Source organism: Euprymna scolopes, chromosome 6 (genome assembly GCF_053919585.1).
Source record: "Euprymna scolopes isolate OS-2025 chromosome 6, ASM5391958v1, whole genome shotgun sequence".
Lineage (NCBI taxonomy): Eukaryota > Metazoa > Mollusca > Cephalopoda > Sepiida > Sepiolidae > Euprymna > Euprymna scolopes.
This window is the reverse complement of record NC_136487.1, coordinates 142682351-142697896: the sequence shown is the minus strand read 5'-3', so window position 1 is coordinate 142697896 and position 15546 is coordinate 142682351. Positions and strand designations below refer to the sequence as shown.

Below are 15546 nucleotides of genomic sequence, written 5' to 3'. Positions count from 1 at the left end.
AACGGTTTCATTTTCTGTTAACTTGATAAGTAAAAAAAAAAAACATATTTCATTTGTTTATCTTCCAAATTTTTTAATTTACACATCTTTTCTTTATTATATAAGGCAAAAAAAAAAGTTTGTTGCTTGCTTTTCAGGGTTTTTTTTGTTTTTCTATATAAGATTACTCATGCAGAGAGTGATCCGTGCTGAAATAATGTTATTATTTAAAAAGTCATTCTTAACATGGGGAGGTAAGGATGTTTTGTACCTATTCTGTACTTTAACCTTACAATTGAATAAATGAAAAAAAAAAACATCATAAAACGTTATTTAAACGTGGAAATATGATTTAAAAAATAGCGCGGATCGCTCTCTGCATTAGCACCATTTTTATTTATTGCTGACTATTATTCTCATCTTTATTAGTTGTTGTTTCACGAATTTTCGGCCAACTATTCCTCTGGCCTTCATTAAATTTCAGTAACTTTTTCCTTTTATTATTCTTAAAGAGTAAAACTTTTCTTATTCATGAAAGGAGTTAAGCCTACGTAAATAAATAAATGTTTGTACACGTGACAAATTATCAATAAATGGTTTAGTTACTTTTTTTAAAAAATGTTTGTAAAAGTGCGAAAGGCGACGTTGTTGTACAACCATTACTCCCATGCTTAATTTCTATACTTATAGGTTTTTGGAATTTTTTTTCACTGGATTATTATTGATTGGACACTAATTAAACAGATTATTAAAAAAAATGTAAAAAGGAAATCATTATTTCGACATTTGAAAGTGGTGCTCACTTTTTAGTTACAACGTTCTGATAAATCAGTCACCCATTTTGTAAGCAATAAAAACGCGGTATATCAAAACCATAGAAAGTAAAAATAATGAGTCTCTACCGCATTTGTAAGTCAGAAATATATTTGTTTCTCAAAGAAAAAAATAGAGAGAACAGGACTTTTTTTTATTGTTTTCATGAAAATAAAGTTTCGAGATTTTTAATTATTTTTTTTTTTACTTATTTAGTCAGTTTGTGTTTTTTTTAAAATTGTTTTTGTGAAAGGTGAGTTTTTTTTCAATACTTTTGTTTTGTTTCTTTTTAATTTTTTTAAAGTATTATAAATTTCACTAACATGCTGGAGAAATGTTTAATAATTTGGTATTCTTTTAGATTAGGTCCACCTCCACAATTTTCCTTTCAATGACAACATTTATAGGTTTCTGAGTATGCTGAACACGCAAATTGCATTGAAATTTTGCGGAAATAAATAGTTGTATTATGCATTGTATTCTTCGGCGGCCATCTTTTTACGTGCACACGCGCCATAAACAAATACACACACGTAAAAAAGATGGCCGCCAAAGATTACAATGCATAATACAACTTTTTATATCTTGATAACTACTTATTTCTGCAAAATTTTGATGCGATTTTTGTATTCAGCATAGTCGAAAACCATTTCAAGTCGTCATTTAAAAGAAAATTGAGGAGGTGGACCTAATCTAAAAATTTACCAATAATTTTTAATCCCGTACGCCTCCCGATACATTGCTTCGTCAACATGCGACCATTTTATATCTCCCGAAGACACTTCCGTATTTAGAAAAAAAAAATAAATAAATAAATAAAAAGTGACCGATTTACCAGAACGTGGTAACTAAAAAGTGAGTACCCCTTTCAAATGTTGAAATGATTTTTTTTTTCAATTTTTTTTCATAATCTGGTTAGTGTTCAATCAATAATAATCCAGTGAAAAAATTTCAAAAAACCTATCAGTATAGAAACTCCACCACGTAAGTAAATAAATAAAAAATGTTACGTGCGCATGCGTTAGCCTTGACTAGGGGGGTACTAAGGGAACGACCATTAAATAATTCTGCGGGTCGCCATGGAACTCAACGCCGAAAAGTGGGTGATCACTTTTCCATCTAAATTTAACTTAAAATGAGCACCCACTTTCTGGCCACCTGAGGAAGGGGCATTTATTTTCGTGTTTATTGGCTTAAAGGTTTTTTGACAAGGCAGTTTGGTACGCGAATGCATATTTAACAGTTTTCGTTTATGCTCACGCATAGCATAAACAAAGGCTACGTCTGTGAAATGGAAAATAGTCCCAGAGTTCAGGGGTTAATACCATGCAAAAGAAATCAAACAAAAAGACTTTTTAGCCAAGAAACACACAGAAAGAAAAAAAAAATAGCATCCATTTTTTTTCTATCGAATTCATTCGCTGTTTTTATTGAAAACTATTTTCCCCCGGATTTTTGATATAATTTTCCATTAAGGGCTGTGCGTTTCACGTTCGTAAATAACAAAATTTTTTTTTGTAGATTTTGGTGTGCTAAAAACGAATCTGCAAACCGTTTCCGTCGCAAAAAAATAGTTTTTATGATATGAAGAAATTACTTTTTCGAAAAAGTGGCGATCACTTTTCCATGTAAATTAAACTTAAAATGAGCACCCACTTTCTAGCCACCTGAGAGAGGGGGGATTTTTTCCCATGTTTATTGGCTAAACAGCTTTCGTTTATGCTTACGCATAGCGTAAACCAAGGCTACGGCTGTTAAATGGAAAATAGTCCCAGAGTTCAGGGGTTATTACCATGCAAAAGAAATCAAACAAAAAACTTTTTAGCCAAGAAACAGAAAAATGCCCCTCTCTCAGGTGGCCAGAAAGTGGGTGCTCATTCTAAGTTAAATTTACATTGAAAAGTGATCACCCACTTTTCGAAAAAGTAATTTCATGAATGTCATGAAAACTTTTTTTTTGCTACGTAAACGGTTTGCAGATTCGTTTTTAGCACACCGAAATCTACAATAAAATATTTCGTTATATATGAACGTGAAACGAGCCTTGAAGTAAAATAATACCGGATTTTTTTGAGCAGATTTGCCGTTTAGTTGTACAAATATCCTCAAACCAGGTAATCACTAAAAGGGATTTTTAAAAGTCGTCACCTGTATCGAGCAAAAGTTTAAAACCACCGATTATATGCCAGCCTACATCATGGTAACATATATTGAGTGAGTTCCTAACAGTATTTTGTATAGTTTTTTAGTTTAAACTCATTTTCCCAAAATTTCCCCAAACTTAACGTGTTCGATACAGTCTGCCGCCATTTGTATTTTTCAGATATACCGATAAACATTGAATGTTTTTGAACCGATTATACATTACATAAAAACACTAAAATCTTATCCAGTTAGGTAGAACATTTACTTTTCTTGCCTTTGATAACAGTTATTTGTTATATATTTATTTTTTGACAACTTCTTTGTATCTGTGTTTAGTAATATAAACCCTTTTCATTTAATGTAACGTTTAGTCGGCTCGAAAAACAGTGTTTATTGGTGTATTTGAAAGCTACAAATGGTGGTGGACACTGTTGATTACTTTAAGTTAGAGAAAGTGAGTTAAAACTAAAAAAACTATACAAAATACTGTCAGAAACCTACCGATTATGCCAGCCTATGTCATGGTAACATATGTTCGGTGAGTTTCAGACACTGTTTTGTATAGTTTTTAGTTTTCAACTTACTTTCCTAAACTTAACGTATTCAACAGAATTCGCGACCATTTCTGTTTTTTGAGCCAATTAAACATTTTACATTACATAAAAACACTAAACAATTATCCAATTAGGTAGAAACGTAAATTACCTTACCTTTGCTTTCATTTATTTGTTTTTGGACGACTTTTTCGAATCTGTGTATAGTAACCCTCCTCCCCCACCATCAACCAAATATTAATTACTAAATCACATTTTTTAAAACAACAACAAAAAAAGCATTTAGCGTTTCAACATTTTTGCTACGTTCGGCTTCATCCACTGATTGTTGGTCAAGTCCAAAACATGAATGATTGACAGAAACTCTTGAGGATCCAGATCAAATTCTGCAAGAGTACCATTTTTTTCAGTTTCGCCTTCTTTTTCACTTTTTGCAGTGGATTGCTGTACTAATATAAGAAACATGCATTTTCTCTTTTATTAAATTTTTCCATTACACAAAATTGAGCCACTGCAACGCGTGTCAGGGTACAGCTAGTATATATATATAAATTACAATTAAATTTACCAAAATGTTCCAAGTTGGTAAAACTAAAGTATATTATAAATATTAAAGAATTAATATTCATAAACTAATCTCAACCAGATGTAAAAGCTCGATAAAGCCAAATAGGAGATAGAGCAAATAGTTAATAAAACATGTTATAAAAGAGCAAATAATTAATAAAACATGTTATAAAAGAGCAAATAGTTAATAAAACATGTTATAAAACAAAATGTTATAAAACAAATAGTTAATAAAACATGCTATAAAGCAAATAGTTAATAAAACATGTTATAAAACACTTTGAAAAAGAGTTAAAAACATATTTCATCTGAAAAGGAAACACTTATTATTTTTAGATTAAATATGTTTGTAACTCTTTTTCAAGGTGTTTGTTAACATGTTTTATTAACTATTTGACCCTATATATATATATATATATATATATATATATATATATATATATATATATATATATATATATATATATTAGCAGACTAATCGGACGTTGCCCGAAATTTAATAAGGATCAAAAATGTTTCTCCCATATTTTATCGCACTCGAAATCGGTGTAATCGCCTATTTTTCAATGAAATTGATTGATTGCTATCTCGGTTTAGGAATCCATCGCGGTGCACCGGGAAGGTGCTTCACATTTCTCCCCGCACTGATCTAGTTCATAATATAATGCACTGTAGAGAACCTGCTGTCAATTTTATAAAATTATTTTTATATATAATTGCTAGAATCAAAGTCCAAATACATAACTCACGTATAATGGTTCAATTGTGCTCTAAATATAAACATTCACTTCCAACACGCCATGTCATATAAAAGAAACTACAGTTGATTTTATACAAAGGACACACTTTTTTGTGAAGTGATAAAACTTCTGAAATGCACTTGCGATGTCAGAATGCGTAAAAATCGTGACTTTTGTCAAATTGCACTGTTCCATTTTTTATACTTTTCCTTTGATTATCGATTTTCGATAATTATCGGAGGTATTCCAGTACAAAACATATCTAAGAACACCTCCAGACAGATAAGATATATTTATGTGAAATTTAAACAAATCGCCCCAGAGGTTTTAGAGTTAATAAAGAACGAACTCACGGACAGACATACACAAAAATTCCTTATACATATATATATATATATATATATATATATATATATATATATATATATATATATATATATATATATATTAAAACAAAAACCGAACCTGTATAGTTACATATAGTTAGACATTTGAAACAAACAGCCTTACCGCTGCACATTAACGCTCCAAGAAAAATGGAACCAACCATGGCAGCTTTTGGTACTGATGTATTATAAAGACCAACTAAGCCAAGCAGAAGGATCCCGTTCGAAGTAGCAATTCCAGCTACGGTAAAATTCAGCCAGAAAATAGCAAAACAGACAACACAACTCCATCGTCCATCAAGAATCGGATTGGGCAATTCACTGCTGGAATCTTCGATTGGTGCTTTAACAGATTCCTTTTTTCTTCTGTCCGTTTCAGTTTCATTTATTCTGTAAAAAAGATAAATAACAATTTATCAATGAACATCGCTTTCATTCAAGCACGATAGTATTTGAATATATGGTTAAGTGGCACTTTTAGTCTTTTAGAACTGTTTAAAGCTTCACCGCCCACTCATTTTTTGATTAAATTTCAAACAATTGTTACAGTTTATAGATCTCAGCAATAATGTAAAAAAAAATTTTCAATTTTTGTTCAGTAAAACAAAAGTTATAATGAATGGTGTTCAAAATCGTAAAAAACCGTAAGGAGGTGAGTGACGTTTTTTATGACTGGTTTCCATAGCAATCACGTCGCTTCAGCCACTACTGCTGCTACCAATTCACCGCTCTCGTGAAAAGAGAGGTAACAAGTGAAACAGACAGAATAAAAGAAGGAAAAGGGGATAATTTGGGGGATTTATTGAATATGGGGACAAAAAAGTGAATTTATTGGAAGCCTGGAAAATCATAGATTACAATAGAAAAATGCACGCATGAAAAGTAATATGGTTAAGCTTAAACATGGAAAAGTAAAGGACAATTAAGCAAGATTTTCCAAATTATAATTTCTTCTGATAATACAACTAACTTAATTCTTAAATTGTAGGCATTTGAAAGTATAAATATCATGTACTGGATTTTTATAAAAATTAAAATAAGGGTTCTAGATATAAAACTTATTATCATTATATCTTGATTTCAGTAAACATAAAACTCGTTTAAAAATGTTCTGTTTGAGAAATTAATTTTACAATTTTACTCGTTCTGAAACTAACACACTTCTAGTACAGTGGGCTAAAAGATAATATAGTAATCGTTAGAAGTGTAAATGTGGTAAATTGAACGACTTAAGGAGAAGGGCTCATCAAGAAAAAAAAGGAAAGAGCATACTCCACTAGACTACGAAGTCTATTTTGAACCCTGTCAAGGCAGGATAAGGTCTTCCTAGCAGCTCCTGTCCAGATGTGACCACAATACTCCATCCTTTGACGTACCTGGCTCTTATATAGGCAGAGAATTGCACCAGCAGTGAGATATCTATTGGATCAATATAAGGATCCCACCATTTTTCCAGCGACCTTGACAACAGGTTTGATGTACGTGTTCCATTTCATATCAGTAGTAAATGTCAAACTCATGAGCTTGTTAAAACTATGAGCCTCTCCAAGACGAGAGCCATTCATTTCAATTGATGCCAAATGGGGATCAGGATATTGATGATGTAAAGATAGAAGCTTTGTTTTAGATGCATTAAACGTAACCAGCCACCTTTTCCCCATTTTATCACATGCTCAAGATGGGAAGAGAGAGAATCGGAGAGAACTTCGTCGTTTACGGCTTTTGATGTGCTGCCATAGATGGTAGTGTCGTCAGCAAAAATGTTTACGAATGATCTAAGGAAGTGATTTGGAAGATAATTTATGTAGATCAAGAAGAGAGTTAGACCCAGGATTGACCCCTGGGGGTCTCCAGCATCAATATTATGAGCTTCTGCTCCTCAACCACTACTCTTATGAACCTATCAAAGAGAAATGATTTAATAATTGAAAAGACATTTTTTAGCTATAGCATAACTGGAGATCTTATGAAGTAAACCTTTATGCCATACCCTATAATATATATATATATATATATATATATATATATATATATATATATATATATATATATATATATATATATATAATATAAAGCTGAACGTCTGTGTGTGTGTGTGCGTGTGTTTGTGTGTGTGTATGTGTGTGGTCACGAATAGGCTCCTATATGGTTCACTATTTTTAAAAACTGATTACATATAATGATAGAAGATTTATCGAAGATCAGGAGTGGGTATGTTTGATCTGGCAGAACGGTGGTACATAAAAATTGTGAGGTCTGCGTTCGCGCCTGTCCTCCATGGAAATATGGCACAAACTTTAAAAAAAACTTTTCATCTCTATTTGCGTAAATATACTTTAAAAATTATGTTTCAGTTTGAAGAAATATTGGATAATAAAATTATTGGGTGTTCGTTCGCGCCTGAGCTCCGTAGAATGAAAAAATGTCACAAAGTTTAACAAGGTTTTTTAAAGGGGGTGAGGGTCCACAATAACACCTTAACTTTAATCTTAATTCATGTTAGCTTTTATTTCTTTGAGTTGAATTATATTGTATCGAATAAATTAACCTCATAATATCACGTTCTTATTAAAGTGAAAGCCAAAAAAAAAAAAAAGAAAAACGGTCGGAACTTTAGACAATTCTCGACACAAATTTTGCATAACTCTTTTTTTTCCTTCTCCACTTGCACGTGGCACTCTTTCGAAAATAGATAAACAGATAAATAATAAAAAATAACAACGTTACTTATTGTGTCAAAAGAAGGAAAAATCCCGCTCACGTTCATGTCGTTTTAAAAATATTTACATAACCTTTTTATTTTTATTTATATATCTGTTTAAGCTTTTTTTGTCAGTGTACTAGAAGGAATTCAGTTGATTACAACCCTTTCTGCGTGTTCTTTACATTACAATAGTACAACCCTGAATCCGACGGCGCAATACTACACCGTTCAATACTGTAAAACTGAAACGAAGCTGTTCTGTTTGTAAAGGTGCCATTTTCTTCTTATTCATATTTATATCGATTTTTACTAAAGTAATTACGTGTTTATTTTTTAATATTCCATTTTGCTGTTTCGGATTATTTTACTTAAGTAAGTAAAGCTTCATTATTTTTCAAAACTGTTTTTGTTTCTTTGTCTTTCGATATTTCGTCGATATCATTTAGTAAGAGTGTTTAGCAGAAAAGCCAACAAACGACTACCCGAAAAAAATAAATATACAAGAAATAAATGTTACCATAATCAATAAAAGTTCAGTTAATGTTTTTTTTTGTTTTGAAATAGTTTTTAATGCTCTTTACTTGAAATAATTTCAGCGAACCGAAATTAAAACGAAATTTGAGGCGATAACTACTTAAATTATTTTTTATATAAACTACACATGCCATAATCAAATATTTCTCAAGCACAAAATAACGGAAAACATTAAAATATGTTTATAAATATTCCTTACATTGACGGAACTCTCTTAAATTGTTAACACAGAATGCTCAGGTGTCCCTCCTTCAAATTGAAAACGGGGCTCTCCATTTCAAAGTCGCTGCCATTTTGATTTTTTTTAATCGGTTCGTGAATTAAAAAAAAAATTTTTTACAAACTACTTAAAAATACAAACCAATGAACTTTTCTACCATAAAAGTAACTTTTATCGACTATGGTAATATTTATTTCTTGTATATTTATATCATTATATATATATATATATATATATATATATATATATATATATATATATATATATATAACATTTTCTCTTTGTAAAGAAACATCATTTTGTTGGTCACTCTTGGCTACGAATGGAAACAAAGTTGATATAAAAATATATTTTCGCGAAAATTATCTTTACTTTCATCATATTTTGCTTAGGGTAAAATTTTTGAGTATCAAAACCTATCTCTTTACAATCCCCCTCCTTTTCATAACCTATCATACTTTCATCAATCACAGTCCATTTTCTGTAGGCTGTTTTTAACCCAGTCAACGACGGGTACTTCTGCTAGTATATATATATATATATATATATATATATATATATATATATATATATATATATACTAGCAGTCCAGCCCGGCTTTGCTCGGGCCCTATGAACTCTTCATAACTTGTCATACGTGTGAATACACTTTACGTAAGATTTCAAATGTTTAGACCAAAATTTGCCGGAGTAATTTCGTAAAGACCGTAGAGGTTAATCTTTTTAAACTTAGACCAAAATTTTGATCACTTAACATTTATTATTTTGGTTTCAAATCAAAATACAAATTTTTCTTCATGTCCAAGTTAACTACATCTACAATTTAAAATGTTTAGACCTAAAATTGGCGGAGGAATTAGATAGAATCTGCAAAGGTCAACTCTTTCAACTTTTTTCGACCCAAAACTGGTAAAAATGCTTGCCGCATGTATGAATACCTATTATGTATAAATTTCCAATGTTTGCACTCAAAATTTTCTTAATAGTTTGCTAAAGACCTCAAAGGTCAAATCCTTTGAACTTTGACCCGTTGGCAGCTCAAATTTTCGACCCAAAACGATTAAAAAGCTTGCGCTATGTCTGAATACCCTATATGTAAAATTTCAAATGTTTAGACAATAAATTGGCTGAGTAATTTTGTAGAGACCACAGAAGTCAAATGTTTTAAATTTTGACCCCCTGAACATTTATTGTTTTGGGGTTAAATCAAATTAAAACGTTTGATCCATGTCCAAATAAACCACATTTAAAATTTCAAGTGTTTAGACCCAAAATTCGCGGGGAAGTTTGGTAGAGTTTTCAAAGGTCAAATCGTTGAACTTTGACCGTACTGACCGCCAAATTTCTGGCCGAAAACCTATTGAAAATATATTCTCGAATTTCAATAATCCTTATATTAAATCTCGAGTCTCTACACAGAAAATTGACAGAGTTATTTGGAAGGGAAGTGTACACACACACACACACACACACACACACACACACACACACACACACACTTTTTCACTTTTATAAAGATATAGATAGATATATAGTTTGGTACGTTTCGGGGAACAATTTGGCGTCAAATTAGCGCTTCGTCGGTACAGTCCAAGCTTTTAAAAAATTTTTTGTAATAATTTAGTAAATGCAAATATTTTTTCTTTGAATAAAGTATAAATAAAAATTATTTTTAAAAAATAATTTAATTTAAAAAAAAAACTCTAAAATAACCAGGTTTATTTAAAACACAATAGAAAACAAACAAAAACACTCAGTCGTCAACAACGCGATTATATTTTGATATTATTTTACTTAATACAAAACCAACTTTAAATTATTTTGGCATCCTTTACCGGTCAGAACTAGTTTGGAATTAGTGCATTTTTATATGCCTACTAGGAATGATCACGATAAAGTGACGGTTTATTCATTTATTTCAGTCAGTTTAATTCATATTAAAAGTTGTTAACCCTTAAAAAAAATAATGACTATAGAAAAAATGGAATTGGCACTAACCCTATGCGAGTTTAACCGGCTTCCTCCAAGAGAGGAAGTTCTATCAGAGTATCACATTCGCAAACGAAAACGATTCCCAGTTGCATGCATATCCCCGTTAGAGGATATGAAGTTAGGCTTTTGGAACTCGTTCAGGGAAGTAACCAAAATAGTTTTGCAAAATCATGATTTTTCCATAAAAAAAAACAGTTAAATTCATATAAATATTATAAACCCGAAACCAAACAACAATATTCAGTCGTCGCCTAGGAAATTATATTTTTATAGCGAGTTTTTTTTATTAAAACAAAGAAATTAAAAATCTTTCTATCGATCCGGTAGATATCTCACTGCTGATGCTATTCTCTATCTATATAAGAACCAGGTACGTCCAAGGATGGAATACTGTTGCCACATCTGGGCAGGAGCTGCTAGAAAGGACTTGTCCTGCCTTGATAGAGTTCAAAATAGACTTCGTAGCCTCGTAGGAGATGTCCTTTTCTCCTCCTTGCAACCTCTATCTCACAGAAGAGATGTTGCGAGTTTGTCTCTGATGTATCGTTATTTTCATGGAAAGTGTTCGACTGAGCTTCAATCTATGGTCCCCCCTCGCCAAACTTTCACAAGAAACACTCGTCTAGCTGTAAACACTATCAATAATTTCCCCCACTCTTTATCTGTGCCTAAACCTAAACGTAGATTCCATGAACAAAGCTTCTTTCTAAGAACTACACGCCTGTGGAATTGTCTTCCGTTTTCCTGCTTTCCGGCTGACTACAATATGGTTGTCTTCAAGTCTAAAGTAAATAAGTTCTTGATGAGCCGTTCCATATAAGTTATCAAATTTACCAAATTTTCATTACTAATGATTACTATATTGTCCAATTTCTACTGTACACTCTTTAACCCTTATCCTTGAGTGGCCTCTGGGCCTTAATAATGTGGTGATGCCTATGTAAAAAAAAAATAGCTTCGTTCATATGAAACACAACAGAAAAACAGACAACGCTCAACAACGAGATTATATTTTCATATTGTTTTTCTTGATTAAAAAAAGAACTTAACATTTTTTAAAAGTTTTAATCTTTAAAAAATAATTAGACAATAATAACTGAAAAATGTTTTGTAAAAACATAACTTTCCTTTAAAACAGTTAAAGTAATATATATTTTCAAAATTTGGTGTTATACTATCTTTTCAACTGTAGACAAGGGATAATACTTTGTTTTTAATTCAAGTCCATCACAGTCCAACTCTCTTCCTGATCTACATCAATAATCTTCCAGACCACATCCTTAGATCATTTGTAGACATTTATGCTGACGACACTATCATCTATGGTAGCACTTCGAAGATCGTAAACGATCAAGTTCTCTCTGACTCTCTCTCTCTCTCTCTCTCTCTTTCTCTCTCTCTCCTCTGATCTTGAGCACGTGGTACAATGGGGAAAAAGTGGCTGGTTACTTTTAATGCATCTAAAACCAAGCTTCTATCCTTGCTTCATCAACGCTCTGTTGACCAGCTGCCATCAATCGAAATGAATGGCTCTCGTCTTGGGGAGGCTTCATGTTTTGACAAGCTCCTGGGTTTGACCTTTACTCCCGATCTGAAATCGAACACGTATATCAAATCCATTGCCAAAGTTACTGGAAAAATTGTGAGATCCTTCTACCGCTCCAGTAGATATTTCACTCCTTATGCAATTCTCTACCTATATAAAAGCCAGGTACGGCTAATTATGGGGTACTGTTGCCACATCTGGGCAGATGCTGCTAGAAGCAGCTTATCATGTCTTGACAGAGTTCAAAATAGACTTCGTAGCTTAGTGGGGGGCCTTTTCTCTTCCCTGCAGCCTCTTTCCCACAGATGAGACGTAGCGAGCCTGTCCCTGCTTTATCGTTATTTTCATTGCAAGTGCTCGTCTGAACTTCAATCTATCTTCCCCCTCTTCACAATTTTCGGTATCAAAATCCAATACACATTTGTCAAAACGCTCTTCTGCCCAAAAGAATGCGCTTCTCTGATCAATCGCCAGACTTTCACGAAAAACACTCGTCTAGCCAGAACCACTATCAACAATTTCCCACACTCTTTATCTGTGCCTACACCCAAACGTAGATTCCATGAACAGGGCTTCTTTCTTTGAACTGCTCGCCTGTGGAACTCTATTCCGTTTGCCTGCTTTCCAGCTGACTACAATCTGATTGTCTTCAAGTCCAACGTCAACAAGTTCTTATCGAACCTTCCCCCTAAGTAATCCAAGTTACAAATTTCCCACTAATGTTTACTACACCAAAATCACAATGACTAATGTATACCCATTAACCCTTATCCTCGAGTGGTTTCTGGCCTTGATAAGTGGTGACCTCCATGTAAAAAAAAAACTCGTACTTAATGGTTCATCTTATAATCGTGAAATGTATATTTTAGGGTTCAATATGAACTTTAAAAGTTTATAAATAAAAGTAAAATAAACGTTTGCAATTGCATAATATGTATTTATGTCAAAGATTTCTAAAACTTGCTCCGAATGAATAATGAACTTTATCAATTTGGATCAGTAGATAGTTCATGAACGTTCAATAAATTCAAATAAATACTTTAACTATTGTAACATTACAAGAGCACTCGTCCCAGGACAGGTAAAAATAATTACCTGAACGAAACAATTTCGTATCATATTTATGTCACCTTACGAAGAGTACAATTGAGATTTAAGGATAGGAAACCTCATGATTAATATCTTTTGTTAATTTGCATCTTAATCCACTACATGATTTTGATTGCAGAAAATGTAAAGAATTTAGATCCAGAACATTTTTTAAATTACTGTCTAATGACTATAGAAAAAATGGAATAGGCAATAACCCTATGCGGGTTTAACCGGTTTTCTCCAAGAGAGGAAGTTCTATGGGAGTATCACATTCGCAAACGCAAACGATTCCCAGTTGCATGCATATCCCCGTTAGAGGATATGACGTTAGGCTTTTGGAACTCGTTCAGGGAGGTGTCGACATCCTCCTACGTACAGTTTGGTTACTCATCTGGTACTTACCAGGCTCAACGTTGCTTAAATTTGGAGAGCTAACGAGAACCGGTGTGTCAACGTGATTATGCTGTACGTAATGACTATGAATCAAATCAAATTCGAACAGAAACCTGTCAATAAATAATGCCCATATTACGCTCCCTAAAATCATTTAGCGTTAACGAAACAAATTGAAATTTAGGAAATATTTATTAATTGCTGATACATTTTTTTGTTTACAAAGGAGTAACCGCTTATCAAGGTCCAGAAACCATTCGAGGATAGGGATTGATAAGTGGTCAATGAGACAGTGACATAGCAAAAAGGTTTATTCATGGTATCTACGTTTAGCTTTAGGCACGGATGTGGGGGAAATTATTGATAGTGTTTTCAGCTAGACGAGTGTTTCTCGTGAATGTTTGGCGAGGGGGAACATAGGTTGGAGTTCAGACAATCACTTGCAATGAAAATAAGGATAAAGCTAAGACAGGCACGCAACGTCTCTTCTGTGAGAATAAAGCTGCAGGGAAGAGAAAAGGGCATCCCCCACTAGGCTACGAAGTTTATTCTGAACTCAGTCAAGGCAGGATAAGGTATTTCTAGCAGCTCCTGCCCAGATGAAGCAACAGTACTCCATCGTTGAACGTGCCTGGCTTTTATATAGGTAGAGAATTGCATCAGCACTGAGATATCTACTGGATCGATAGAAGGATCCAATCATTTTCTCAGCGACCTTGGCAACAGATTTGATGTACGTGTTGCATTTCATATCAGGAGTAATGGTCAAGCCCAGGCGCTTGTCAAAACATGGATACCTCTTTTAAAACTTTTATTTAATCATCTGAATTCTCACAAAGAAATTCCACTCCCTTCCCCCCCCTTTATAAAACTAAATAAAACTTTATATCCTACATTAGGAATTCTCACACCTTTACGAATGTTGATGTAAAGCATATTTCAAATTTTGCACTCACCTTATTCTAGATTGGGCGTTATCCTGGGACAATCCCTCGGCGATGTTTTCGATATTGACCGCCTCTGTCATTTGTATATTTAAGTTGTCATTCGTTTCCAATAGAAATCCTTTCAATTGGTTATACTTTAATATCCGTAGCAATAACGATATGGTTGTAAGATATGATTTTAAGATATTCTTCTTTTTCTCCAATTAATGTTGACATTAACGGCGTATATTTAAACCGACGCTATTCACGAAATAAGTGTACCGCTTACTTCTGCTTACATGAAAATAATCGGTTTGCAATGTGAAATATGCAGTATGCTTGCCCATGCACGACTTTGAGATTCGTGACTTCGAATTATTTGGACTATCGACTATAAATAAGTTTTCATGAATACAAATAATTAGGAAATAAAAAGAGGTTGAATAGTTTGTGTAGTAGTAATGTTTGTATATTAACACTTTTATCTCTCACCCTTTCTTTAAACGTTTCTTTATCTTTCTTTTTTAATTATCTCTTCATCTTTCTCTCTAATCATATTTTTATCTTTCTTTCTTTCTTTCATCCTTCCCTATTGCTTACCTTCTCTTTCACTCTCTTTCTAGCGTTTTCATCTTGTATGCTTAAACTATTATGTAACATATTATGCATAGGGCGTAATGAAAAATAATCTTAGATTTTATGATACCACTAAACTTACTTTTTATACGTTGTCGCTCGAAAACGTTTCAACATGACATACTTTTTACTATTATTACGTATATATACTTACAGTAGGTAAACTGTCTTGCTGTATCACAGCTTTTTATAGTGGTTCAACAATTCTCCCTCTGTTCGTCTCTTTATCTTGCTCTCTTTCACTCTCTCTCTCCCATTATTTGTCAACATCTCTCTAACCTTTCATTTCTCCTTCGTCCAGCCTATTTCTCTCTCCTGT

The 15546-nt window shown here is 32.8% G+C and overlaps 1 protein-coding gene across 2 annotated transcripts in view; it reads right to left on the bottom strand.

Annotated features, from left to right (window-relative positions):
* LOC145278013 (monocarboxylate transporter 9-like) overlaps positions 1-15220 on the bottom strand; it is a 71297-nt gene extending 56077 nt beyond the window's left edge. The window contains exons 1-2 of one of the 2 annotated variants that reach the window (XM_080130196.1): positions 14622-15220; positions 5309-5574 (exon numbers count right to left, since the gene is read on the bottom strand). In XM_080130196.1, the coding sequence (XP_079986322.1) occupies positions 5309-5574; positions 14622-14692 (337 nt within the window). In that variant the 5' untranslated portion in view covers positions 14693-15220. The remainder of the gene's footprint in view (positions 1-5308; positions 5575-14621) is intronic. The other variant, XM_080130195.1, reaches the window with a different exon arrangement.
* Between the last annotated feature and the right edge of the window lie 326 nt (positions 15221-15546).